Genomic DNA, 27,874 nt, shown 5'->3' with positions numbered 1-27,874 from the left:
GTGCTTCTGGGAGTACAGAATTCATGAAGAGATTCTTCAAAAGCAAAAAAAAAAAAGGATAAGAACTGTCTACTGTTGGAAGCAATTTTGAGGTGTACAATATCAAATGCGTTCCGAAGACATTTGAAATGCATTCTTTTATAATTCATACCCTTAGAATGGGGCATAATACAGCACCTTTGGCTGTTAATGCATCTCTTCTGTTTCCAAAAACAATACTTATGTGGCAAGTGTTTACTGATACCACGGGGTCTTTCTAACCCAGCGAAGAGTGAATCCAGCATCTGTTCTTATCTTAATGGATGCTGCTTCAGCTTCTCTCACAGTTTCCTTCACAGACTGCATGAGATTCTGGGCATTATGAACCAACATCTCAGTTGCCTGTCAAGAAAAAGAACAATTTCCAATGTATTAGCAAGTACCATGTTCAGGACAGCAGCACGGAAACCCCGTATGCATGAGGACTCCCAGTGCAAGCATTAGGTCAGTAAGTTGCTGACTTAAGCTATGAAAATGTAAATGAAACAACTGGTCTCTGGAAATTACCAAGGGTTATCCTGACTCACAAGACCTTCCCATTTTTCACTGTGTATTTGTGCAAAATCTGAATAAAAAAGATTAGTGTCTTACAGTAGAATAATCCCTCTCAAAAGCCAAAACTGCAGAATTTCAGCTGCAAACATGCATTTGGAAGCTAACGGAACAGCAAGACAAGGACTCGAGATGCTGCTGGAGGGTAAGTATTTTCACTGCGTCCCACCAGAGGGTGCTACTACTCCTCCAATGGCAAACCGGCTCCATTTCTAGAAGCAAGTTCTTTCCTGAGCTTGCGTTTCACTGAAGTGAGGGAGATGCAGGCGTTCATATAAAAATTTGAATCAGAGCAGCTTTTTTGGCTTGCGAAGGATTTATGTTCCCCTATTAAACTGTAGCTTTTGAGCCAGAAATCAAGGTGCTATACTACAATTATCTTCACTAAACAGCTGAGGTAAGCTTCCAAACATTGAGTTCCCAGAGCATATCCCATATAACAGCTTGTATATTTTTCCCCCTAAAACTGATCAAAAATTCCACACTACTATCAATTTTTACACCTCTTACCTGTTCCGATTCTTCATCACTGATATTAGTTCTGCCCAGCATGGTAGCTTTGACAGTGGAAAGAATTTTGAGTTGTGTACTGATGGTTGGGATTCGCTCACAGACCTAAGGAATGGGGATAAAAAACACTTCACATTGTAAACTGAACCAATACATTACCTACTTTTTTTTTTGATAAATTATTTCATTTTACTATTAGATAAGGAATAAGCACAGAAGGTATCTTATAATCTTCAAGACTTTCCGACAAATACTGGTAGGATACTTGAATCTTATTTTACTTGCTTTGAGCATTTCTGGGATGGAACCAACATTTTTCCTTTCCTCCAGATATTCCTCAAGGGTCTGCTTGTTTAGGAATGATGTATATTTGGCTGAGATTGGAAAACTGAAGAGTATTGCATATCTGCTACTATTCTTTGATACAAAGGAATGAGTAGATGAAATACCAAGTAATGCAGGCTTAGGACAAACCAACATGCATAGCACAGTATTTTTCAAAACCTCTTTGGACACTGGCATCTTCACTCACCTGAAAATAAATCCTGACTATACAGAACATGTATGGCCATGGGATCTAAAAAACAGACATAGAACTCTACAAAACTTTACAAGCCAAGAAAAGATACACATGATTTACTGCCACAACTCCTGTGCTCAATCACACAAAGAGGAACAGAGAAAAGAAAAAAAAAAAAAAAAGGATTTGAGGCATTTACAAGTTAACTCATTACCTGCAAGAGGTTTGTTCTAATGCGCTTGTCAGTGCACTGCTTTGCCACCTCTTTGGCCAATCGAGTGACTTCATCTGATGCCTTAGCAATATCCTTTGCACACTGAATAAGGGCACGCTTGTTTCCGCTACCTCCTCTCACCAGGCGCGACATCTCTGCCATTAGCAGCGCCATTCGTTTAGCAGCAGCAATGATGTCATTACCCTGAAGAGAACAACATGAGTTAGTGTTCATGCCAGGACAGAAGCTCCACAGAAGTCAAGACTGAACAGCAGTTTACATTTTGGTAGCAACCCTTTCAAGAAGTTAAGGATGGAAGAACCATTTGTGAACACAGAAGAGGTTTCTTCAAGGAACAGGGAAGAGCTGTCCTAATTATATGTTTCTGACATTTCTCTTCCTAACACTCAGGAAAAAAAGTTCACTTCAAAACTGGAAAAGAAGTGCTAAAGAAAAGTGTTAGTTTGTCCATGGAATGACAGTTACTGCTCTGCTGGCTAGGTTTAAGATAAAGCATGTTATTAGCATTTGAAATTCCAGATTTCCCAAAAAAAAGGCTTTTTTAAAATCCAAGTGTGCTAGATAGCTTGTTAAACCAAATAGCACTAAAGTCAAATAGTGTAGTCGTAACAGTTGACCATAAAATTTTCAGTGGCATCTGAAACTGAAGTTGTTAAAGCATCAGCTATGCTGCTATAATGCTAAAAGATAAATGGAAGAGAATCTGTAACATACCAAACTTTTGTCACAGGTAACATGGAAAATGAGATACAATTTTTATTTTTTTTTCTCAAGTTATTCCTTGGAAATAAATCTTTTTTGACAAAATCTCTCCCTTTAACATTAAGCTTCCAGAGAGAAGGAAGAGGAGAACATAATAGTTCAAAAGACAATCTAGTGATAGGTTCTTACATTAAAATCCATATTTCTTGTAATAAGTATCCCAAAATTACAGTCACAGAAATACTTCTGAGAAATATTTGCAACATGTCAGTGAAGGATGACAAAGGCAAAACTATTTCGTATACACTGTTCCAGAGAGAAACCTAGAAAAAGCAGACCTAATGATCCACTGTTAGTAGTCCGTTAGTATATTTACATTGACCTCTATAGAAAGCTGTTAGACAGAAGTGAACTATTTGGTGCCATGAAGCATTCCTGTTGTGTGTATGAAATATTAGCAGAGTGAGTTTAAGTGTTAGTACACTCTTTCCTCGGTATAATTCCACAATTAATGATTGATGGAGTTCAGAGCAAAGAGTACACAGCAACAACTCAACTTGGCAAATGTAATCTTTATTCCTGTGCACATACTTCCATGACTCACTACTAGCAAATTCAAGAAGATATCCCAGATATTTTACAGGTAGAGGCGACACAAAAAGCTGAACTATTCGTTACCGTGACCTAATAGCTAAACAGTTTGCTAGTATAACCAGTTAGGATGCAAATGACATAACACAAAGATTTTCCATGTTTTCACGTAGGAGGATCAAGAAATTAGGACCAGTGTCATTTACGAAGCTCTCTAATCAAGCATCAGAATCTGAAAAGGACAAGAACATTTTTAAAGCCCTTTTTATTAAAATAGTTTAGTATATCTGTCTATGTAAACATATACACACGTACATACACATACACACAACCCCCCTAATCTTTGTCTAGTACAGGACACCAACCTTCTTTTCTGCAGCATGCTATAAATAGTGACCGGTCTTGCAAACATTTGTGCTTAGACAGAAGAGACAGGCTACTTGTGAATACCTGAACCTCATGTTAGGTTTCCACTGGTTTCATATAAACACAATCTCAATTCAGCAGCTAACAGCATTCAGTGCAGCTTCTCCATAAAAGAATTCTCTCAAGACCAGCATTTGCAATACAGCCAGTGCAAGCCAGCAGTCAGTCCTCTTGGATAACCACTGCCATCCAAAGCCATTCCTCGTTGGGAGGTATTCTAATTAACGGCACCAATGAAGGCCAAGCACAACAGACACGTTAAATGACTTCTTGAATGCTGTGTACTCTGCTGTATCCGGAAGTCATTAAGAAACCATTAACCATGGCTTCCCAGGTAGCCCAAATGAATGAGAAAAGAACAGGGGAGAGGGAAGAGAACCCCTACTACGATTTAAGAACTGCCACAACAAAGATGTACAGACAGATGCAAAGGAAGAGGAAGCCTTTAAATATTAATAGGTGCCCCAAATCAAGCTTCAATCCAGCACTGACAAACAGATCTAGCAAACTCGTGAAGCCACTCTCAGTCCTTAAAATGAAGTGCAGACACACTTATTCATTCAGAATGGCGGGGCCCAGCAGGGTCAAGAGTGATGCAAATGTGTCAGCGTTCCCAATGGCTGGATGCACACGGATCAGTCCCCGGGGAGACTCAGGAGTACCTTACTAGACCACTTGGTTGCTTCCCGATGTAGAGACTGAGCAGCAGCCAGAATGGGCTGGTTAACGGGCTGATTGGTTGGCATTAACAGCAGCTCAGGCTCGTAATCATCTTCAATGTCAGAGGGGAGAGTGAATTCAACATCTGCATCATCCTCCTCATCTACATCTACACCAGCCTCAGCCGCTTCATTAATCACAGTCACATCAGGCTTTGCAGGTGGCAGCAAGGGTGGAGAAACAAGACAGTTAGTACGAGAAGCAGAATTTGGTAGAAGAGCATGAACTGAGCTGGTTTAGTGACCAAAACATCCTCTTGGTCTCTCAGGATCTGATAAGGCAGCTGTAGGATCAGGTCAGAGGGAGGAGGGGAAGGAATAAAAATTAGCAGAAGGAAACAAACATTTCACCTGTGAACCAAAGTTACCAAAAATATGAAGTTAAAATTCAAAGATGCAGCAACATCTTTCCTCTGAGCATATCGCTTCTACAGACAGAGGCTGACTTGCAGAGAACAACATCTTTCTGGCAAGACAATGGTGAAATAAATGGATTTTCTGTTTCAATGAAAGCTGCTTTGACTGCATAGAAGCAGGCACAGCAGCTGATGACTGTGGTATTTGTGCAGATAGAAAGCTTTGTATGGAAGCCTGTTCACATATGTGTGATAAGAGATAGCAGCAGGATCACAGAAAAAAGCACTGACACTGTTTGCTGTAGAGGGGAAAAGAGAAAAGAAAAAAAAAAGGTGGAGTAGGGGCCGCTGTAGAATGAGTACTAAAGTACCACAGATAACATGAAAAAGAACAAAAATGGGTTATGAAAAGAGGAGGTGATACTGAATGTTATGAATGCTGTGAATATTGCAGTTCTTAAAAGAGACTGAAACAGAATTAGTAGAATAAGGGGATTATGAAGCACATGATACTGTTTTGCCACAATGTGTTGTATTCCATTACCTTAAAAAAAAAATTCAAGCAATATATTGTGTTAGGGTAGATGACAAGGAAGAGGTAAGTGGTATAACAATACAGGCATTTATATTACAGCAGCATTTCAATATGAATATATTCTACAAGTTTACCAATTGTATTTCTTTGACTAAAGCCAAGTGTGACAAGTCAAGCTACTCTTGGCAAAAACTATGCGTTTTCAACTGTGTTTTGCTTAAGATATGGCCTTTTATAGAAAAAACACCTACACCAATGAAAACACACAAGTTTTGGAAGGAATTTGCAACTTTTATATACTGCCAAATCAACTCATCTTCAGAGACAACTTAAAGTCTTAATCTACTGAAAAGTTTCCAAATATCCCTCATACTCTGAGACTTAACCAAATGAGGAGGAAAGGCAGGGAAAGCTAAAGCAAGACAGTGTTCTGTTTGTGCTCTGTGAGAAAAACGGAGTACATAAAAGCCTAGAATCCACTCAGTGAAGGGTTTTTGTATAGGAGAAAAAACAACTAGATTTTAAATCTTACAAGAATGAAGAATGTTATCAAAATTTTTTAAAGATTAAGTACTTGTCCTCCTCTCCATAAGCATAACACATGGTAAAGCACCAGTAGACTAATGTAACTGGAAAAAAAGCAGAAGACAGTTGACAGTTTCTTGTGATTTAATATGAGCAAGACCTTATATTTCTGTTTTCCCCGGTCTAATCCATATTCCTCAGTAGCACTGTCCATTAATCCCTCTTCCACTCAGTGAGGGACTTCAGAGGGTACAAAAACGGTTTTTAAAACATCTTCCCAAAAACACACTGTTCAGAAGAGTACAGAATAACTGTACTCTTATGGCTAAAATTAGACTGCTAAAAAAGAATTAGAAGGACAAATGCTTGGCTTACTGGCTTGTTGGTCTCAAATTAAAGAAATGGCAATTAAAATAGTGTTTTATAATCTAAAGACACCAAGCTTAGAGCTCTTTCATAATCAGCAAGGAGGAGTTTAAAGTCTGCTGCTTGGCTTTGATAAAGAAATATTTTAACAGCTGTACTATTTAATGTAGAATGAATATAGTATATATAGGTAATTTAGTACGTATATGGTAAAAGCACTTTATTACCTACTGTGTATTGTTAAGTTACCTGTTTTGAGGTTCAAACATCAAAACACTTCTGGAAGCTGAAACTAAAGTTTTTGGCCTCAAAACTACCTTCTGACATGACTACTACATTCCAGTGCTAACTCCTTTAGTAATATAAACATCTGTTTGGTATATCCACAAGTATGGAGGGAAACAGGTTTTCATTTTATGGAAGAGGCACTCAAACAGATTTGCGGGGCTTCTTTTGTATTTTATCTGTACTTCCAAAACAGATGTTCCTTAAACACAAAACACTTGATTCTGTAAGCTATTCAAGTTTATCTTCTCATTCACCATCTAATTTGGTGGAGAAAAAAAGTAGAGATTTTGAAAGCCAAATTATGACCTTTAATTTATACCTGCAAAACCCCAAATCTCAGAAGTTTACTTAGTTGCTGCCAGAGGAAAAATGTAGCTCTTTGGGTGGAAAAAAAAAGGGAAAGCAAAAAAGTTATGTTAGCATTTGTACAACTGATAAGTTCACACTGCTTTATCATAGCGCTGTAACGGTAAGGAAAGGAAGGAGTTTGGCCTTCATAGCGAGCGTGACTCACTACAAAAAAAGAATGAGACCAGGCCATCTATACATGGTCACTTTTCCCATCATAAATGCACCAAATTAACTGTAAAATAACTTGCAGCTCCTTCCAGAATTAAGACAAACCAGCTCACGATTCCTGCAGCTGGCATCTGCAACGTCCATACAGACTTTTCAAAGTCACTCAAATATAGCAATCAGCTTGTCAGCCTAGAAAGGCATAAGTACTAGTGGCTCTCCAGGTAATTCTAGCATCAAGGATCACAAACAGCTTAGCATACAAGGCACATTCATGTTCACAGAGGTATGTTAATAAAGCATTCTAGCAACGCTGAGTATCACAACAGTTGACCCTAGTTCACTCCAAACTTGAAAGAGTTCCTAATTCCTCCTACAGCAGTGTTTTTACTATTTGGTCTACAAAAGACTATTCTCTGTCATTGAAGCAACTGACTTGGAACCAAACACACTTATCCTAATTAAAAAAAAAAATAATAAATTGAAAATATACATATACACACACACACATATTCCTTTTAGCGCAAGACACAAATAACTTCTTACCTTGCTAGACCATTTCCGAGCTTCATCATGCAACTGCCTAGCAGCCATCATCATGGGCTGATTAATAGCTTCTCCTGCTTTCTGCTCTGGGAACTCTTCATCCTTTTCTTCAGGTGGTGGTGGTCTGGGCGGGGGAACCTCACCTTCTGGAAGTGGTGGTTTTGGAGGAGCAAGCTCATCCGTCAGCTAAGAAAGGGAAAAACCTTATCCAGTGCAATGAAATAGTACACACATCAAGTAAAAGATGGTGTCACGGCAAGATATGATTGCATGAGCCTGATGATGCCTTTTCCCAGTTTTTCACGTGGACCATGTTAAAGGAAATAGCATGTTTTAATCTCTTCTTTTGAAAGCTGGATTGGTATTTCTTAGACTTAAGGCTACTTGTATGCATGGCTGGCCAGATAATGCATTTTATTTCTAAGGAATAAAAATATACTCAAGTAATTTGAGTATGCAATCCGCACATTGTCAGTGACAACTGGGTATTGTATTACAAACTATGCTGCACTCACATGAAGCTGCTCAAGGTCAGGAGGAGGAGGGGGAAAATCTGGTTCCTGAGGCTGGAAGGCTTCTCTGACTTTGGCCACAGCTCCTAGAATTCTGTATCCAGAATCCAAGAAACTCTTCTGCAAACCTGAACAAAAATCACATTATCTGTTTAATAGCATTCTGCAATATTTGGAATGCAACACTACCCCAAAAAAATTACATCTATAACATACTGTGCCAAGTACACATATATACGCAAACAACCTGATGTTCAAAAGCTACCAAAATGTTTACAGTGGATTTACACGTTTGAAATGTTACTGTCATATTCAACATGCATAAAATAAAGCTGGGCTGAGTAACAGTCACTATCAACGGCCAAAGTAATTTCCAGAACAACTTTTGGAATACAAGAAATGTATTGAGATCATATTTCCTTATACAAAGTAGTACTACTGATAACTGGTGACAAATACTACTTCTAAAGATTATGAAATCATGTAATAAACTAGAACGCTGAATCCTTTTCCCTTGAATATGCCTGAAGTCTTTGACTGCATTTTAAAAGAGCAAGATTCAGCAGTTAGTGGTGTGACCCTGATTTCACCATTCTGTGATTTAAGTGTACACAAAATCTGCATAAAAGGGGACACACAGCTGCACAAGGCCAAATAATGACTACTGCACATGATCTTCAGCCATTAAAAAAAATACATTTGAAATCAGCTGACTGAACCCTTACCAGGATCAGAAATGTTTCCTGCCACAGCCTTCGCATCCATTACCATTGGCGATATAGTTTTGCTTAGCTCATCAGAGGCTGCTTTAACAGCCTCACGGAATTTAGGGTCTTCTGAATTTTCAACCTCTCGTTTTGCTACCAGTAGAATGCGGTTTGCTCGTCTAGCAATGCTGGTGGCACCAGCTACCAGCATCTGAGGTTGAATATTGGCCATCGCAACTTTACATTTATCAAGATCTTTCTTAATAGCCTCTTCTGATGCATCCAACAGAGATTTAGTATCAATGGCTTCATCCACCAACCCTAGAATAAAAGTCAAACATGAATATTCTGGTTTCATCCGTGGAACGGGACATTTGGTATTCCAGAGACTGTTCACAACCAGAAAAGTATTTCCAGACTGGGGGGTGGGGAGAGGCAGAAGAGAGTATGGAAATCAGACCAAATATATTACTGCAGTTTTACTTCTGATTCTGTGGTACCTCTATCACAGTAACTACGGCCAGTCTTGCTCCCACCAACAGAATCCCAATCTCTTACTCATCTATCATGGAACATTGTTTGAATCAAGAACTGGCTTACACAGTACACGCAGCAGAGCTTCCTTCCTCCTACCAAATTTCTTTAAGCGTATTCAGCACTTTTTGTACCTCTCCCATTCATTCAAAAAGAAATATCCCTCTGGCTGTGGTTTTACTGAAGAATAGTAGTGACAAGGCACTAAGATTTAAAATGCCCACAATTTAATTATGGGGATGGAGGAGGCAGTATACAGTCAGAAGACTAGCAGACCAGTGCAAAGGATGTGCACTTTGAAAGGACTGAAACATTTAAGTGTTTCAGCAAGATTCAGTAGGTCAGTAGCTCCGTTTTATTCACTGCTTTCATCAAGCTGTTACATCATTTTGAACATATTTTCTTGCCCCCATTTAATTATTTGTCCTCATTCAACATGCCAAGATTATGTAGAAAAAAAACCCTCAAGTTGCTACAGGGATACACTGCTAGAATAGTAATGGCAATAAAAACTAAAGGTATTCTGGTTTTCCCACAAAAGAACTAAAACCAAATTTGCTTCCCTGCAGCTCAAAATTAACACCTATGAAACCAGGTATTTTGTTTATGCTGTAACATATACCTATTTCTGGAATCAGAGAGCACATTCCCACTTCTCTTAATTTATTTTTAATGAGTCTTTACTCTTACACATATTTCATCAATCCAAACAGAATGGGGAAAAAAAAAAAAAAAACAATCTATACCAGCTAGTTAGCTACAAGTATAGTCTTGAACAAAATATCTTATTTTACCTGTCATTTTTTCTACATTATCAATCCATTGGTTTTTCATGGTCTCAAAATGTTCATAAGCAGCTTGATTTCCAGGATTTCTCAGTAGGATACGAGCAGCTGATACTACCTGCCAATGGAAAACATTTTTTATTATGGAAGTATCAGTATACAACAACATCACACATATTCCTGAAAATACATTTGTTTTTCAGGACTGGATGTGTAGCTCCTTATTTGGTATACTAGTTCATTAATTCTAGTTCAACATTCAGCTGCCTTAAGATTTACAATGCTTCTGGAATTTGTTGACACAAATACTTTTTTCTGGAACTTCAATTACATGCTTATATATCAAAAAGTGTTTAGAATTTTAAAACACTTGTTGAAAGCACTAAGGTATGTTCATTAAAGAGTATTTTTTCCACTTACATATTTTACTAAGTCTCAAAGTAATTTTGGTTCAAGGTTAAGTCACTAACACTCTGTCAAATAGCTGAAGAGCAAGACATGTAATTGAATCAGTTTGTTCTACTTTGTATCATATACACAAATATTTGCCACTCTTCTTTTAAGAGTGTCAGCACTATGTTGCTTGCTGGTATTAACGTCTTTCTCTGATAGCAGAGGCATAAAGGAAATTCCACAGAAGTAGTTCCCAACCTTTTAATAGCCCTTCGAGACAAAGGAAGCAAACCTGCGGGGTAAGTTCCCTTGCTGATTTCACTGTTGCTTGAATGCCCTCCACAGTAGTTTTATTTGCAGTTCCAACAGCAGCTGCTTTTTCTGCTGTAGCTCCCAGTCTAGCAGCATGGTTTTCAAAGTTTGCTGCTCTTTCATCAAACACCTATTTGTCAGAAGAGAAAAAAAAACACATTAAAAAGCATAACTTCTCTAAAAGAATACATAACTTCTTCAAAGTGCCAAATACCAGAGACATCTGCCTAACATCCAAATTTAATGCATCTCCTGAGAGGATGCAATAGGACACAAAAGCTTTGAAGCTATTTATTTTTAATCTTTACATTACTCTACTCTTCTTTATTAACTCATCTGGGCAACAGAGGGTACTTCCACACTTCATAGCTCTGACGTATTAAGTACAATGATTCCTGATGACTGCTGCCGTAACAAATACTGCCTTAAAACTATTTCAGCTCATAGACATTAATCTTCAAACCCACAAACCAAAAGTAACTATATTTGGAACATAAATATGGGATTTTACCCTAAAATCAGAAGCTTCACATTGGAAAAAAAAAAAAAGAAAAAAAATCCCTCCTTCCACAGTCCTTAGTTACTTAAGGCACAGAATTCTTCGACAAAAATATATCCTGTCACAAAGCTAAATTCCCCAAGGCCTTGGGAATAATTCTGATCACATTCAAATCAACTAGCCAGAGCTGCCAGCCACAGTTTTAGACACTTCACACGCAGCTAGTAGCTTTGAAGTACAGGAAACATTCTCCAGCAAAAGAACAGGTTAAATCTGTTGATCAATCTTAACATGTATTTGACTATTTTAATCAGCTTACATAATGCTGAGATATACAATCCACTAACTAGTGTGTCAGTGATTTTTGCACAAGAATTTTAATATGCTGAAGGCAAAGTGGTACAAACATCACAGGGAGAAATCTTTGCCATTTACTGAAGTCAGGGACAATATAGTTTCCAGGCATATACAGCACAATTTGCAAACTCCAAGAGGCCAGAGAAATTTGCATGACAATCATTATGCTGTCAGAATTAATAAGTACGTATCACAAGCTTGAGGAAAAAAATACTGATTCATTTTTCAAAATACCAATTTAGATAGAACTAAAAAATAACTGAAACTTCACATGGGGAAAAGACCACCTGGGTATACTTGCCTCATCTCTATTGGGAGCATCAGAAGGAGCAGTGGCTGCTACTGCTAACAATTTAATAGGAGTTGTGGTGTCACTAAAAACATCAGAAACCTCTTGGGTCATGGCCTCTTGCATCCGTGCTTTAAGATCCTTAAAAAAAAAATTAAAAAAAAAAAAAAAAAAAAAGAAAATTGTTAGCACATGATACAGGAATATTAAGTTTTTTTAAAAAGCACCCAGTACAATGGCAGCCATTAAGATAAAATTATCTTAAAAGTATGATCAATTAATCACTTTTTACATAACTTGAAATACCAGAAGCTGACATACCACTCCTTGAAGCAGCATCAGAAGCTATGAACAGCATGATTTGAGACCTTGTCCCGCAAATTTGCAATGCTAGCACACTATTTTCTTTCAAAATGAGACTTCATTCTTAAATGGTTCATTTGGAATTAATCACTACAGCATGCTATCAAGGGCTTTGTAGAAAGTTTGATTTCAGCACCTCAGCTAAACCAACAGGTTTTTTGCTGCATTTTTTTTTTATTTTATTGATGTCTCCCACACACAAACACTTTATCAGAGGAGTGTAAATACTTCAGCATATCATACATTTCACTGCACAAGAGTGGATTTTTACCTTCAGTGAGTCCTGAAGCTGAGCAGCAATTGCCCTGGCCTGAGGAGATTCTCCCTCCCCTCTTGCTGCGAGGTCAGCTAGCTGAGCAGCCAGCTGGTCTACACGGTCACATTTGGCAAGCAGGTCTTGACGATAAGGTCCCATCATGACATTAGCTAAACGACGACCTTCTGCAACCAGACCCCGAATTGCCGCCTGGCCTACAGAGGAAGAAGTCACATTGCATTAACTTACAGTGGAACAAAAAAAAAAAAAAAAAAACCAAAAGCATAAGTCAGATGCACCATGAAGTAAGTGACATTTCAGAATTCTTGGGTTTTTAAGAACACCTTTCTAGGCAGTGGAAAGGATCTTCTGCAGTTTATCATTAAGCAATTGCACTTCAAACTCATAGAGGAATTCAATTCACACAAGGTTATTTTTGCTTATAATAGCAACTCTGGACAGAGATGCATCCTTTTTTACTAGGGTGGCCTGCCATTAACAGGAATGGCAATGCATTACAGCTGTCAGGTATTCCTACATAAAACTTATCTGTTGACTCCAACAGAAAGCACTTTCAAATTCCAGGTGCTGCAATTCATCTTCATATCATTATAAGTAATTAGAAGATGAGCAGGGAGAAAAGCCAAATAGAAAACAAATGGAAAAGCAGAATATCCTCTCCCAGGATTCCAGAAATCATGGGTAAGAAGTGTCAAGTGTCCAGGATGGGCGGAGGAGGAGGGGGGCCCTTATAAAGCCTCTACAGTGTGTTGAAAGTTTCTCTGTAAAAAACCACCTATTTTTAGTGTGGGTGATTTCCTTCACTCACTTACAGAAGCTTCCTGTTCTTTCACAAGAATATGCTCCTCAGTACAATAGTACTCTTTTTTTTAAAAGAAGTCATCATATATTAAGTTCTTTAAAGACCTACAGCAGAATCATTTTAAGCCAATGCTAATACACAAGTAATCCAAGTTCATGATCAAGCTGAAAACTACTTCGAAGGAAGTCGTCACAGGACCTGGCTATCCAAGAATCACTCGGTACTGCCACCATCATTTTAGAAAGCTTATTAGGGTAGCTAAGGTCAGTGCTGTTGGACTGCCCCAAGATTTTTTTTTTAATTATTGTTTTGCATAAGCCAAGTGCAGCCAAGCAAGTGCACTTCACATACCAGTTCAGTATTTCAATGCATCTTGCCTCGTTTTTATCTGCCAATTACAATTACTTTAGCCATCACTTAGCTAGGATAATTCATAATATGACTGCATGTAAATATTTCTAGCAGCTAACACCACTGAAGTGGCTCACGTGTTTATAAAACAAAATACACATTCTGCCTCATTACTTAGAAATTCAGCTTGTGTTGAAGCACTACACTGGGATAACTGCAAATATGCACATATCTGATTCTTAATATACCTTTCTATAAGCAGCCTGCCAAGGGTCAATGCAAGTGTGAGACATTTAAACGAAAAAATTGAACTATGACATCATTTTAGTAAAGTTTTCTTCATTACACTAGAAACATTGAAGTTATAAGACATGCAATGTCTTGCATCTCTACACACATTTTTGTTGTATGTATTACTACCAGTATTGATTAAATTCTGTAGTATGTATCCAGTGCTGAGAAACTCCAGTTCCTTCAGCAAGCTTTCAGTATGTATGCAAGCCTTTTGATTAACTATGCACTTACAGACTTCAAGTTGAATTTGTTACCTTTGTTTCTTTTTTATTAAAATTAAAAAAGAATAAGTTAGGGTTTTGTGCCTCTTTAAGCCAACCATCTCACAGGTTACTATGTTCAAGAGAAAAATAAAAAATTAGGAAGGTTTTCAGCAACTGCCAAAACATCTCATGAGACTCATCTACCACCGTGTCTTGGTCGTCTCATTCTGTATGCAATTTGCTCAATAGGAAGTGTTAAAACATGGAACTCCACTGTTCTGTTTAAGATATTGCATATAAATTTGCACTTCACACATGTCCAAGCTACCAACAACACTAAATCTCTAATTCAAGGATCTGTCATTCGTTATTCACACAACAGAATTTATCTTGACAGACAAGGAAAAGTGTGAGAAAGGTATTAAAGGTCTGCAGTTATACTACTTCTTATAAGCCAAGTTTCCATTCGTCATTATCAGTTGCACTGCTCAGACTTAACTGCACTAGTCAGACTTAATTGCTATGGAAAAAAGTACAGAATCCAGTTTTCAAGCTTCATCCGCCTACTTGCATAGCACCAGAAGCAGCTAAACAAGAAATTTCAGAAATAGTTTACAATAAGCTCTCGGTAGAGCTGCTCCTGAACCATAATTATATGCCTGCTGATTGCATGCTTGGATTCTCAGATCACCTGTTTAAGTAGCATTCTCCTCAGATAACACAGAAACTATACAAGAAGTGACATTTTTAGGTCAGACTTATGAGTGTTTTTCTCTTCTCTGAAAGACTTAATTACTCAATTTGCTGGAGTAAGTATAAATTCCAATTTGAGATACTCGATTTGGATGATAAGAGCAAGGAGCAGTCAAAAGTTTGTCTGTTCAATTCACCAAAGTTGTTCTTTCCAGAAGACAAAGATAATCACAGGCCAGCTGGATTCAATAATATTGCAGCAAGGACTTGGCTATAAACCTCCAGCCACAAACACTCTCCACATCAGTGAAGAGATTCCACACATCCCTAGCATCCCAGGAGCAGTAGTTTCAGTCATAAAAATTACTGACATGTTTAACCATAAAACTGTGAGGGGAAGAGCACACGGAAACACTTACCTACTCCCCGATCAGCAACTGTAGGATTGTCTATCCACCTTTGAGCTTGCTCAATCTTGCCCTCCAAATGGACAGCTGCTTTAACTGGCCTAGTATTTGCTACAGCTTTGTTTGTTTTGGTCTGTAAATTCTGAAGCGATGTAGCGATTTGCTTAGCCAATGCACGGGCCTCAGGAGAGTCACCTTTTCCACTACGGATTTAAAAAGTACAGCCATATAAAGAACATTCACAGCTAGTCCCAAATTCAGCAGGAAGACACAATGAGAGGTACTTGATCTTTTTAAATAAGGTTCAATTTGACATTTGAGTCTCAGAACAAATAACGTAGATCGGTCATTCATAAATCCTCACCTCACACTTCTCTGCAGTGGCACCTGGATATTACCTATGTTCAGCACAGCACTGAGGTGGGGGAAGGCATGGTACTGTCATTGATAACACTGATGTATGTCTTTGTTTTCTCATACTCGTGGCTGTCTTATGAGCAACTGCAATAATGCCAGTTCCAAGCAGAAAAGTAAGCAGCAACAGGCCCAAGGCTATATATAAATTTGAAAAGAGGTAGCAGATTAAGACCTGCAGCAGCTAAATCTCAAAAAAAACTTGATTTACAAGTATCTAACTAATGAAGAAAGAAAAATGTTTATCTCCACATTAAAACTGGCCATAGATGAAGGTCACAGTTTATAGAATACTTGTTTCTCCACTTCCATTTTCAAGCACTCTCTTTGCAAAACTGATATAGAAATATCATTTGCAGCTGAGTAGTGAACCCAAGGTGTAACAGGGTTTTCTGAAAGTCCTTTATATAGTTTGCAGTTACAGCTTAGAATTGACACTGATTGAAGTGCTAGATATTCCACCTTGCTATTTAGTAAACCACTTAGCAAAAAGCAGTGGTGACATTTGTCTGTATAAACAAACTTTATTTTCACATTATATCTTTCCTTTGAAGTGCTTTGACAGTACAAAGGAGCTCACTTTTGGCTTTGGTTTGCCTGTCAAATATTCCAGAGGCACTAGAAAGAAAATATTTATATCTTTTCTAGGTAATACAACTGTAGTTAGCTATTTTGGGTTTGGTTTTTTTTTGGGGGTGGGGGGGTGGGGTGGGTGGTGAAGGGGAAGGTGGGGCTTTGGAATAGAAATCATTAGGTTGAAGAACTAAAAAGGATATTGTATTTTTAAAACCAATTTTTTCAAAGGATATTAAAGTTAGCCTCCCTCCCCCCAAGGAACTGAAGAATTCTTTGCATTCCATTTTTACTAAATGCAGGATAGAAACTCAGAAGTATAAGATGTCAATTACCAATTCTTGGAAGAAAATATATTCCCCAATTAATTATCAATATTATGATTTTGCTCAGCACTTTGAACTGCAAATGAAAATTATACAAATAAATTAACGGTGATAAAACTAATACATACTGTCGTCGCAGATCCGACAGCTTAGCTGTCAAAGCAGAAATTTCCCCCAAAGAACGAAGGATATCATCTCTTTCCTTCGGCTCCTCACATAATTCTGCAACTTTCCTTGCTTCAGCCATAATTCCCCGAATATGTTCTTCTCCTTCACTGCCCCCATTAGGATCTGCAAGCCAATTCTTAATAGAAAAGTTGTGCATGAGTGAAGCTAAACAATATAATTATTTCTACAGATATTTTTAAACAAAAAAAAGAAAAACCAATACATCTTTCAAAACTTTATGTAACAGAGAATACTTTTCAAAAGCAATTTCTGTTTATTAGATACCATGAAGCTGTTCTATTGTCTCATAGTTTTTCTGTTTTGTAAAAGATGTCAAACTAGATGAAGGCTACCTAAAGATTTTACATTCTCTTTCTCCCCAACATTTGCCAAGAGTATTCTCAGAAGTAAAATTTAACTAGTGGCTTAGAGACTCATGATCTGGCTTTCACGGGTAAATCCTCCAGTTTCAAACTCCTCTACTCTTTTCTTTAATAAAATCAGTTTATTATGTCCAAATTCAGGGTGTTTCCTCATTTTAACCTAATAAACTTGACATTTTTAGCAATCTAAAGGAAAAAGAAAAAAAAGGGTCATAAGCTGTAGCAAAACTCACAGCTCCCTGTAAATTACCCAATGTAAGATTCTTCTTTGTAAAAGCAAATATCCACTACATGTTTTTCCTAACAAGTGTGTTGTGTTTGCAAACAACTACAATTGTTCAGTATAACAGCTCTAACAGCAGTATTACAACCATGTTCTGAAGTATTTATTAAATCATTAGTGGTACCTGAGCAGCATCAATCTTCTTAGCAATTGCCTGCTTGGAATTTGTCATGGCCTCCAGTTTGCGGGCTGCATTCTCCACTTTGGCAGTGAGCAAATCCAGACCTTGTGACACCTGCTGCGCTTTCTGCATTGCCATGGGTGTAGCCCCCTGTCCTCTGCCCAAGACACAAAGAACATCACAGATTCAGCTCAGGATTGAACAAAGCTCTTTTCTAATGAAGAGGCAACAAAAACTGTTTATAAGTATTCCAGCAATTATTGCAAGAGATATAGTATTTAATCAGGTTTTTTTTTTCCCCCTAGGAAAACAAAAATAACTGGAGGAACACCACAAACAAGAAGAGTTTAAAACTAAAAGCATATTTTCCCCTTTCCAGAATTTGATATTTAGCAACCTCAGAAGAATGAACATTTTTTAAGTGTCACAAAATAAGGTTAATTTCAGGATATAGTTCCATTGAAGTAACCAGGGCAAGGCCTGTTATCTTCTTATTTATAAATTGCTGCAAGGCGGTCAGAACCTCAGAACTTACATCTCGCTATACCTATGTGAGGACCGCAAGTCTGTAAGTGAAAATAAGATGTCTTCGTCACCTCAATTATGGGCTATTGGTAAGACTTCTTAAAATGGTGAAAGAGATGCTAGCAGTACAAATTTCCAGGACTGTAGAAAACAATTTGCAGCACTATCACTATTTGCTCAAATGCTTAAGAGTTTAAAAGTTGTACAGAAAGATTACTTCAAGAATACATGCCTGATAACATTAGTTTGGCATAAGAAATCTCACACTCCATTCCAAAATAACCTGACCATCGGAAAGCTTTTCGAGCATGTTAACTTTATCAAACTACTAACTTTAAAAAGACCACAGTAAGTGGAAGGATGACAAGCATGCTAACTGAGTTGCTAAGGTGTATTCACACGGCCAGGCCAGAGTCCCAAGATACGTTTCTTTACACCTTATTTCTCACAGGCTGAGTTGAAGTTATTTACATATTAAGACAGCACATAAATTAACTGATTTGTTAGTAAATCTTAGTCCTGTCTCTTCTTCCATCTCAAAAAATTTCAAACGATACAAAGCTGACAGCAGCCACTGCTACAGGAAGAATATGAGTTTAGCCTAATTTCTAACGCTCTGTGCAAAAATCTCTTACACCCTCTCAGGCCAATCAACTGGAAACCCAAGTGAAGATAAACCAAAACCAGCTTCTCATCCACTACCACTATTACAGCTAGCATACATCACTTTTTAAATGATAATATAACCAGTAATTCTGAATTTTTGCCTTTTAGCCTTTGTATAGCAAATTAGCAAGTCTTCATGGAAATAAGTTACAGAACTATTCCAAGCTTGCGTACATATTACGGTAACACTTCAGAGCCTGGCAGTCCTTGGATTTAAAGTGATGGCAGGGAATTTGTTCTTAAGGTAACTCAAATCACAGTTCTCCAAATAATTTGCATTTGCTCACTTCCTGCACTTCACTAGGACCTCAAGTCAGAAGAGGCACTTATTTTACCTAAAAGCACTTTTTTTAGTTTTGTGGGGTTTTTTTTAGTTTTGTTTTGGTTTTTTTTTTTTTTTTTTTAATAAGAAACTCCTAACTTGCATTGCTTTTTCTGGCAATTTGAAACACACATTAACATTTAGAAGAAAAATACTATACCACAAAACCAGTATCTGTATCCCCAACAGACTGCGATTAATAGCTTTCTGGGGTTTCTGGGTGGGGTATTTTTGGAGGGTGTGGAGGAGTATTACAACAAAATAAATACACCAATGTTAGAGCACTATAGCTTAACAACTGCATTGATAAGCAGCTGAAAAATTCCTTATACGCAAAGGAAACTGGGTTACAGTGTACAAACTACATGGAATAGTTATTTCTTAGCTCATCGTCTTCATGCCTTCACAAAGGAATATCATACTTCCTACTCTCTGGCAAAACAAAAGGCCATAGTACCTAACATACATACATACACATATATATACATACATACACACACATATATATATATACACACATAAATGTATGTTATAACATAACAAAAAACATATGGCAAATTTTAAGAGACTCATCTGCTACCTAAGACCACAACTCCTTAAATTCAAAACACCATTATGTAAGAATACCTCTGAGGAGGCAGAAAACTGATAAAGGGCTCTGCTTATATAAAACTCTGTGCAACAAATGCACATGAAGTTCAGCAGAAACTATCAGTGACTGATAAACAACTTCAACAACTATTTATTGTGGTCTAACATCCCAATTAACACCTAAAAACTAGAATATTCATGTATCTTACAGTCATTGGAGTATATCCTCTTCGGAGAGTAGACTTAACAGTAGAGTTTAAAATTTCATTTCTATCTAATTTGGAGGAAGAGAATGTGTGTTTGACATTAAACAAACTCCAAATTATCTACCTGAGCAATTTTGCTTATCATGTTATATGATTTCACATATTAAAACATATTATTCTTATCAGAAGAGATCAAAGTAAAAAAGGCAAAATACAGCTACAGGCCAGCTCTCCTACAGGTTAGGAAGTGACACAACTGCAAGGTCAGAAAAACTGTTTTAATAAGTACTGGAAAATTGTCCATTAAAAGTAAAATATTTACCTAGCTCGGAGGTCAGCCAGCTGATCAGTCATCTGGCCCAGCGTTTTGCATGTTCCCAGAATCTCTCTGCGTTCTTTGCCTGCACACAGTTCTCCTGCTTTTCCAGCTTCATCAAGGATCTGCCTTATTGCTTGCTCACCAGCATCCCCTAAGATGCAGTGTCAGTTAGTAAAACAAACAAGACGTTCCTTGACATGTATGAGTAAACTGCTAGTCTCATCACGTCCCACCACATTAACTGCATTCAGTTCAGCCTGAAAATATATTTAGCAAAAACGATCAGATATACACCAAATGTGATCATTATAATGGGACAGTATTTCTGAAACAATATACCATAGCCTTAATGTGCATCACCTGCCATGTATTTCAAGTCACTCAATCATTATGTTACCACAGCTTAATTTCTAGAAATATTTCATTTATAGAATCTCTAATTCAGGCTGAGAAGGGAAGGAGCAACATGGCAAGATTCACATAGCCTTAACTTCAGCCAGTTGCAAATCTCACTTGATCTTGGCTAAAGAAGATGCAAGAACAACATTCCTTTTACTTGCAACCCGCTCTGATCCCATCCTCCCGTACTATGGATAGTGGAGGTGCCAGCACCCATAATGTACTGGTTCTTCCATGAAATTGTAATAATGAAGTTGGGTCAAAGAAGTCCTACCATAAGGAACACTCAAATGACAAGCATATTATGAGGTTAGTTTAAAGTAACACATCCAGTAAAATCTGATTTGCACTAAGTTCTACAATTACCTTTGCATGTCTCCTTAGCTAATGAATTTTTAATCGTTTATTTCATTAATTGTCAGTGTCAATGTCAGAAGACTTTGAAAAGAACTTTAAGGTTTCCGGCATCAGTGTGGCAAGGGGAATGAGGTCAGAAGTTGAATAAGCAGCAGCTCCACAGATAACAACAATTCACTCCCAACTTCTACAACTGCATTATTTTGGCTTCGATTTCAGAGGAAGTCTTTCAGATAAGGCTTCCAAAATCCAAACGGAACAGGCTTCTATTGGTTTTATTTGCTTTAAAGACATATGCAAAGGCAAAACTTTTATATAAGTAATGGAGACTGTAGTTACAGTAATCATGGCAGCTTTTCATGTTAAAAATTTTCTATCAAGACTTAAGAAAAATGGTTAAAAATTACTGTTAGAAAAATCTGAAGTTATACAAATTTGAAAATACAGAAGGAAGGATTTTAAGTATTAGCAACTACTGCAGTTAAGTACCACTCAATGCAATTTAGGGGGTTTTAGTTTTACTAGTGGAATGCAAAAAAAAAAAAAACCCATACATGTTATGCAGAGTATATTATTGGGACAACTTAAAAGAAGCAAAGCTTTCCCAGTGTCATTAGACACAATTGTTCAATTTCTAGTATCTAAAGAAAGGAATAAATATAGCTTTCTTCAGAGTGATTCACTATGTATGGGTTATTAATGCTTAAAGGCAATTTTGTCTTACAGAACAGAATCAGACATCTAAAAATCAAGATACTTTATGCTGGTTTGGTTTTTTTGGGGTTGGTTTATTTTTTTGCTTTTGCTTTTTGTTTGGTTGGTTTTTTTTGTTTGTGTTGGTTTGTTGGGGTTTTTTTGTTGGTTTTTTTTTTTTTATTTTTTTTTTTTTTATTACCTGGAGGTGCATTTGGATCTCTCAGCCAACCTTTTGCCTGGTTCATCTTTGAATCTATTAAGGCTAAAGCTCTTTTCATGGCTTCAGTATCCTTTACAAAAGAGAAACCACCAAAATGATTCTCAAAAAAAATCAAAGCACAAATAGCCAAACAGCCAAAGCAGACAGAAGTTTTATAAAGCACAGTCTACTTACAGAAACACATCCATATAAGCAGATCAAAACCCATTTTCAAACCATAGCAGGTCATAATCACTTCTTTCCAATTAAGACAGACATTTTCATTTCACTCAAAACGCAGAAAATATGCATGCAACTTTAGTGATTTTTCTATTCCTTTATTTACCAGTGTTTTAATTTCTAAAGACCTCTAATAAGCACACATCTTGGAGTTAGTTCCATTTCTTTCCTTAATGTACATCAGGATATGTAGAAAAGTTGTAACAATGAGATTAGAGTTAACCTTTCAAAAACCGAAGTTGGCCAGGGAATTTTATTACTTACTTCAGTGTAAGAAGCTGTATGTCAGCATTTTTCACCTGCTCTGCTGCGTAAAGTCAAACAGCTGCTGTTTGCAGAAAAATAAGACTGCCAGCTAATTCCTGGAATTCTCAAATGTTAAGTTTAATGTCTTCAGAGTCTTAAACACATGTATTCACACGTGGTTGTTTTCAACTCATAAATTCTCTGCCAGAAGCATCAGCAAAGCTGCTTCTTTGACTATTACGCTGCTATTATCCAACATCTCTTTGACTAAAGGAGATAAAACCATCCAGTTCTCATTTCTCTGCAGAACTGTTCATGTGTTATTTCTCCACTAGAGGCCAGAAGTTTTCTATCTTATGCAAATGGAATGACAGTGAAAAGAATAACAAGTACCTTAAGTAAAAACTTGGGGAAAAGCCAAAATAGCTTTTTACTACACATGCCATCGAAATAATTTGAAATGCATCTAACATCCCATAGTTAGTATACAGATGATGAAAAGAAGTCTGGCTGTCGCGCTATTAACTGAATTGGACTGTGCATGTCCAACATATGAAAAGGAGCCTACTACCATCAACGATCGGTGTCTGGTACAGCATGTGATATTCTGACAGCACTGAAAAACTGCCACATTTTTGTGGAGCTGTTCATTCTGCATGCTTAGTCTCAAAGACATATCACTGTAAACATTTTGGCATTTAAGCCTGTTTTATTCAGGCATGTTGGTCTGTCCGCTATTCCTAAGGTGCTACAATAAAATTCAGCAACCGACTTTCTAAGAGGTCATGCAACACTCTGATGGATATTTTTAAGGGCAATTGAATCACAGCCTGAGACAGAGCACCAAAAGCAAAATAATTTCCACTTGGAAAGCCGTTTCTCAAATCTAGAAACAGTCTCAGAGCTTAGGTCAGGACTGTTTGAAAGAACTTCAAAAGGGTAGGATATGAAGCTAAGGGTGGGGGTTAGGCATAATCTTCTAAAAGTCATCTTCTCTATAGCTTGATAATTGCGCATTTAATATATGACAAGAGACAAGTAAATAATCACTTAATTATTCCAATGTATATAAAAGCCTTACTAGCTGTGAAGGTAGGTCTTAGTTTTCCGTTTGTTTTGTACATGGGCTGAAGCTACTTTAGTTTGGAATGAATGGTCTACTGCAGGCCTGTCTACCCATAAATAATTTGAAACAAAGAATTAACTGAATTTTTAAAAAGGCAACAGATGTTGCTTAGTGTGTTGATGAGATGATAGGTGTGGGAAGGCTGAGGAAAAGAGTGTTGGGAAAACCATCTTCGCCTCTCCCTTTTTACTAACACAGGCTTTTGTGTTGTCTCAGCTACCTGCAGAGTTGCAGTTTCAGCAAAATTATATAGCCTCTGAACCCAAAGTCTTCAATCAGGGGAGTAAATCAAGGGTATTTTAGCTTTTACACTCATGATTTTGTAATTGCTAGCACTACCCAAGCAATAACAGGATCAATCTTCCTAGCATATGAAGGCTAAAAAGCTACTGCTCTGCAGTGTAAATCTTGCTATCCTGTGTGGCTCTGCATTCATGTTTGCAAAATACTGTCCCCTCATCCTATTAAAAATAAATAAATAAATAAATAAAAATCTGGTGAAATTCTAGTGTAGCAGTCAAAGTGTTCCAGGACAACTGCTCTTCAAGAGCAGATTTCCCATCTTCACAGCTCAAACAGCCACAGCAAGGAAACCCTCTTAGCTTTAGCCCCATAAGGAGTTTTCATTGCAATGGGACGAGTAATTTTTAAATAGGAAATTAGAACACATCCTTAACCAGGTTTTGTTTCTGTCACAGCTGTGTCTGTTGTCAGATACTTAGCAAGAGACAAAGATGTAGTAATCCTGAAATGTCTGGACTTATACTTCAGGCTGTTAAGCAAAAAGATAGAAGTAGAAATATTCAATTTAAACAAAACAAAGCAACTTGCTGAAAGTTCTACTGCTTGAAAGTATCTTGATATTCCTGATTTCCAGAGCTGTTTAAGTGCTTTCTTCCTTTCTAAAGAGCTAAATACGTTTAAAATTTTACTCTGGGATTTGCCAGCAGAATATCAGTTGCAAGCAAGAAAAGAAAAATCCTACAGCTAGCCTGCAAAATAGCTTAATGTACAGTAGTTTTATCAGAAAAAAAAAAAAAAAAAGGATTCTTTTCCTCCTCTCCCCACAGTTCCTTTGTTGCTAAAAGGCATTTCATGAACAAAAGCAGCACTATCACCTTTTCAGAAGAGATGAACAACTGTAAGTTAATAAAGTTAAACTAGGGCAACATTGTCTGAGGGCAAAAGAGCAAGTCAGCTTTTTGCAAGTCAGTTCACAAAGCAAATGAGCACCTTTTTCAAGATACCTTTATGCATTACTTCTGCCACTACCAAGAATTTTAAGATTACTCATAGAGCAGGTGGTATTGGCACTGCTTTGAAAAGGAGCAAAATAAATCCTACACAACCCCTTGTTGAATATAAAGCACAACCTCTGACTCAATGAAGTGGTCTAGTCTAGTGGTATTTGCATTTCATAACCAAAGAAGGGAATGTTGAAGGAAATATGCAAAGCCAGCTCTCTGGCAGAATAGATAGCTTAGTCACCACCCAGGGTTCAATCCTGCAAGATATTAGATACTTCTCAGCTTCCTACAACTTTTAACTCCCTCCATTTCTGTGGAAATTGAAGATGTTTGAATTGAGTATTACTTCAAGTTTATTTAAAAATAAACACTAAGAACAAAGAGAAAGTTAAACTCCTCTGTAAAATGTAAAGTTCGAGGCAAAAAAAGTACAAAGCTATGAATGGAAGAAATAAACATAGATTTTGTTCAGGATTTTGTCTGAGATCAGTATTTGCTCAGTACTTCCATTCTAAATCAGTATACTATTTTTAGAAATAGGTGTTGGTGCAAGCAGAGATTATTGCAATTCAGTAATGTGCACTTCAAAGTCTAGAAAGACCAACAAAATCATTCACAAAAAAAGCCTACAGCTCTAGCTCCATACATTCGTTCATCCTCCACTATCTCTACACAGATTTTTATGATACTTCAATGTATGAACAATTAAAGATAGAATAATAAACATAAAATAAACTTCAACATCAACAGTAGCATGTACCACACAGGTAAAAATTCAAGCCTGTGTATCCCGAAACACATCTTTCTTTGCTCGAGAAGAGCACGGGAAAAATCTATCCCTTGACCATCAGGCATGTAATGCATACAACAGTAATCACAAGTAGAAATAAAGAGTTCCTTCCTCTCCCTCTCAGAAAAGTGATGAGTAAGTCAGCCGTTAGATATATATGCAAAGACAGGAAAAGGGCTGTAATTCGTGGCCATTAGCAAACTAGTTCCTGCTTCTTCATCCCACTGCATTTTTTTACCTCAAATTCCTTGTCATAACTGGTTAATGCCCAGTGCTACAATTCCAAATTGTCAGCGTACCTTAGTTCAAAAAACAAAATACAATTAAAAAGTTCTCAACTCAGAGCAGAATGATACTTTATAGATTATACTAGTCTACAGAACATATTTATGCATTACACATAACGACCAAGATTTTTCCATTTGGAAATACTGCTAATACTCCAACTATTTTTTAATGAAATCCTTTATTAATCTGCCTCCCTAGAAAGAGAATTAAGAATTTCCTAAGGCTAAATTGCCAACTTTTTGCAACAGTTATTTCCAAATTTGTCATGTAGAATAACACTGCCTTTGTATTTTGTAAAATACAGGAATGCTTACATAAAAAAATAAAACAGAACTGAAAAAATTCACATAGAATATTGACGTTTTAGGCCTAGACCTGAAGAACATGAACCATTTGAACTGAAGGAAGGCTGCTGGTGAAATAATATGGAATGGACAAAATTCCTGATTTAATAAATCTTTCTGGGCATGTAGAAAGCTTGTTCCTGCATGACTGGACCCTTTATTTGTAGCTAGAGACTAGTAACATAAATTAACACAAAAGCATTCAGCAAGAATGTGCGCTCAAGTCTTGGGCTAACTCTAACCAGATTCAGAAAGACAGTCAATGCATTCAGCTTGCAGTTACCATTCTCTTAGTGACAGCCAGTTCTACATAGAGCTAGACAGATATATTAGGATTCTTTTAAAACTTCCATGTGTGTATACGTAAGTACGGTGTCACAGCTGGCGCACAAATAAGAAGTTGCACAGCACACAGTCTGCACACAGCACAAAATCCCACGTACATGCTTTTTTTGGTTTTAGTACAAGGTAGAGGTGTATGGTGTGGAAGAAAGCTTACCTTCTAAAGGTGAGAAAAGGGTAAGAAAAAGGAAAACAAAAACAAAGATGCATAAACTAGTCATAATAAGGAAGTGATAGTGACAAAAATAACTCAAAAGGCAAACTAAAGGTCAAGTGCCAAACAATATAGGACAAAGTGATTTTAATGCCTAGACTACATCAATGTTAGATTTTCTGCAAGACTTCACTTGTTAATAAGTCTGGCTTCAGGTCTCAGTATTTTCTTGAAATATATTTAGTTACTTGTTACTGCTAGCATTAACCCTTAACAAAATCCCTTCAGCAATTTACTTCTAAGTACTTAAAAAAAAATGGCAGAAATTTCAGTTATGCAGTTACATTTATTTGTAAGCCCAAAATTACCCTTTTACAATTCTGTCTGTCAGACCTGCTTTATGGTCTGCTACACATTTCCGTATCGTCACTGGGTACCACTTAAGAGCATCACTTAACTCCAGGTAAGCGGTTGCAGTCACTTACACAGCTTAACTCTGAGTTGTAAGGAACGAATACTGACTGTATGCCAGCTTCACAAATATCATACTTATCCAGAAAGGCTGTTCAATCTAACACTTATTTCTTTGACACAAGGCAAACACTTGAAATTTACTCCCATGTTCAGACTAAAAATGAGGCAGAGGAAAAGGAGGAAGTGTTGTGAGGGATCCCCAAAAATTGACTAAAACTTCTAACTTCAGGCCTTTTATATGAGGAATATGACAGCAATCTGTCTTTTCTAGTAGTATCTAGCAGAAAAATCTCAGGTAATCTCACTTATGAATGCCTAGCTACAAGACCAGTTTAATGTATAAAATTATAGCTTTTCACGTAACTTTCCTCTGTCAAATACTGAGCTACCTTCAAATGCCACAACCCTTTAACTTAGCTTATTGAGAGAAAGCTAGCTTTGAAAGATACATTAACCATCTCTGAAGATGTTCTTTGACCTTGAAGAGATTATACAATGTGAGCGCAAAGTGCTACAAAACTGATGGACAAATACATATTTCAACAGTGTCCAAAACAAGTTTAAAGTATACAAAACGTAGATAAAAACTAGACTTCTATATACAAAAATGTAGGTGCAAAACATACCTTGCTCGCCCAGGCATCTTCATCCCAGGAAGTGAGTTGTAATACACGGATTATTTCATTTATCTCAGCACTCATTTTTTCCACTGTGAAATTGCGATTCTTCAATGCCTCTTCTATTCCCTGGCTTTTAGAATTTTTCGTGGTTACGAAAATCTTCATAGCTGTGGAAATACCATAGATTAGAAAAAGGTACATGCAAGATAGAATCAATGCTCAAGGTAACCTATTACATTAATGCAGAGGTA

At 37.1% G+C, this 27,874-nt stretch overlaps 1 protein-coding gene across 2 annotated transcripts in view; it reads right to left on the bottom strand.

The window, feature by feature from the left end:
- Positions 1-202: 202 nt before the first annotated feature.
- The window catches only part of VCL (vinculin), a 60,063-nt gene continuing 32,391 nt past the window's right edge, over positions 203-27,874 (bottom strand). Inside the window, exons 6-22 of one of the 2 annotated variants that reach the window (XM_086752796.1) lie at positions 27,630-27,790; positions 21,753-21,843; positions 20,105-20,252; positions 17,476-17,629; positions 16,646-16,821; positions 15,217-15,407; positions 12,449-12,648; positions 11,827-11,955; positions 10,650-10,799; positions 9,974-10,082; positions 8,664-8,966; positions 7,942-8,066; positions 7,427-7,612; positions 4,238-4,447; positions 1,836-2,039; positions 1,102-1,206; positions 203-381 (exon numbers count right to left, since the gene is read on the bottom strand). In XM_086752796.1, the coding sequence (XP_086608922.1) occupies positions 235-381; positions 1,102-1,206; positions 1,836-2,039; positions 4,238-4,447; positions 7,427-7,612; positions 7,942-8,066; positions 8,664-8,966; positions 9,974-10,082; positions 10,650-10,799; positions 11,827-11,955; positions 12,449-12,648; positions 15,217-15,407; positions 16,646-16,821; positions 17,476-17,629; positions 20,105-20,252; positions 21,753-21,843; positions 27,630-27,790 (2,789 nt within the window). In that variant the 3' untranslated portion in view covers positions 203-234. The remainder of the gene's footprint in view (positions 382-1,101; positions 1,207-1,835; positions 2,040-4,237; positions 4,448-7,426; positions 7,613-7,941; positions 8,067-8,663; positions 8,967-9,973; positions 10,083-10,649; positions 10,800-11,826; positions 11,956-12,448; positions 12,649-15,216; positions 15,408-16,645; positions 16,822-17,475; positions 17,630-20,104; positions 20,253-21,752; positions 21,844-27,629; positions 27,791-27,874) is intronic. The other variant, XM_086752795.1, reaches the window with a different exon arrangement.

The sequence above is a fragment of the Chlamydotis macqueenii genome, chromosome 7 (genome assembly GCF_036417535.1).
Source record: "Chlamydotis macqueenii isolate bChlMac1 chromosome 7, bChlMac1.mat, whole genome shotgun sequence".
NCBI classification, from domain to species: domain Eukaryota; kingdom Metazoa; phylum Chordata; class Aves; order Otidiformes; family Otididae; genus Chlamydotis; species Chlamydotis macqueenii.
The sequence above is the reverse complement of the archived record's forward strand: the minus strand, read 5'-3'. Positions and strand labels throughout refer to the sequence as shown.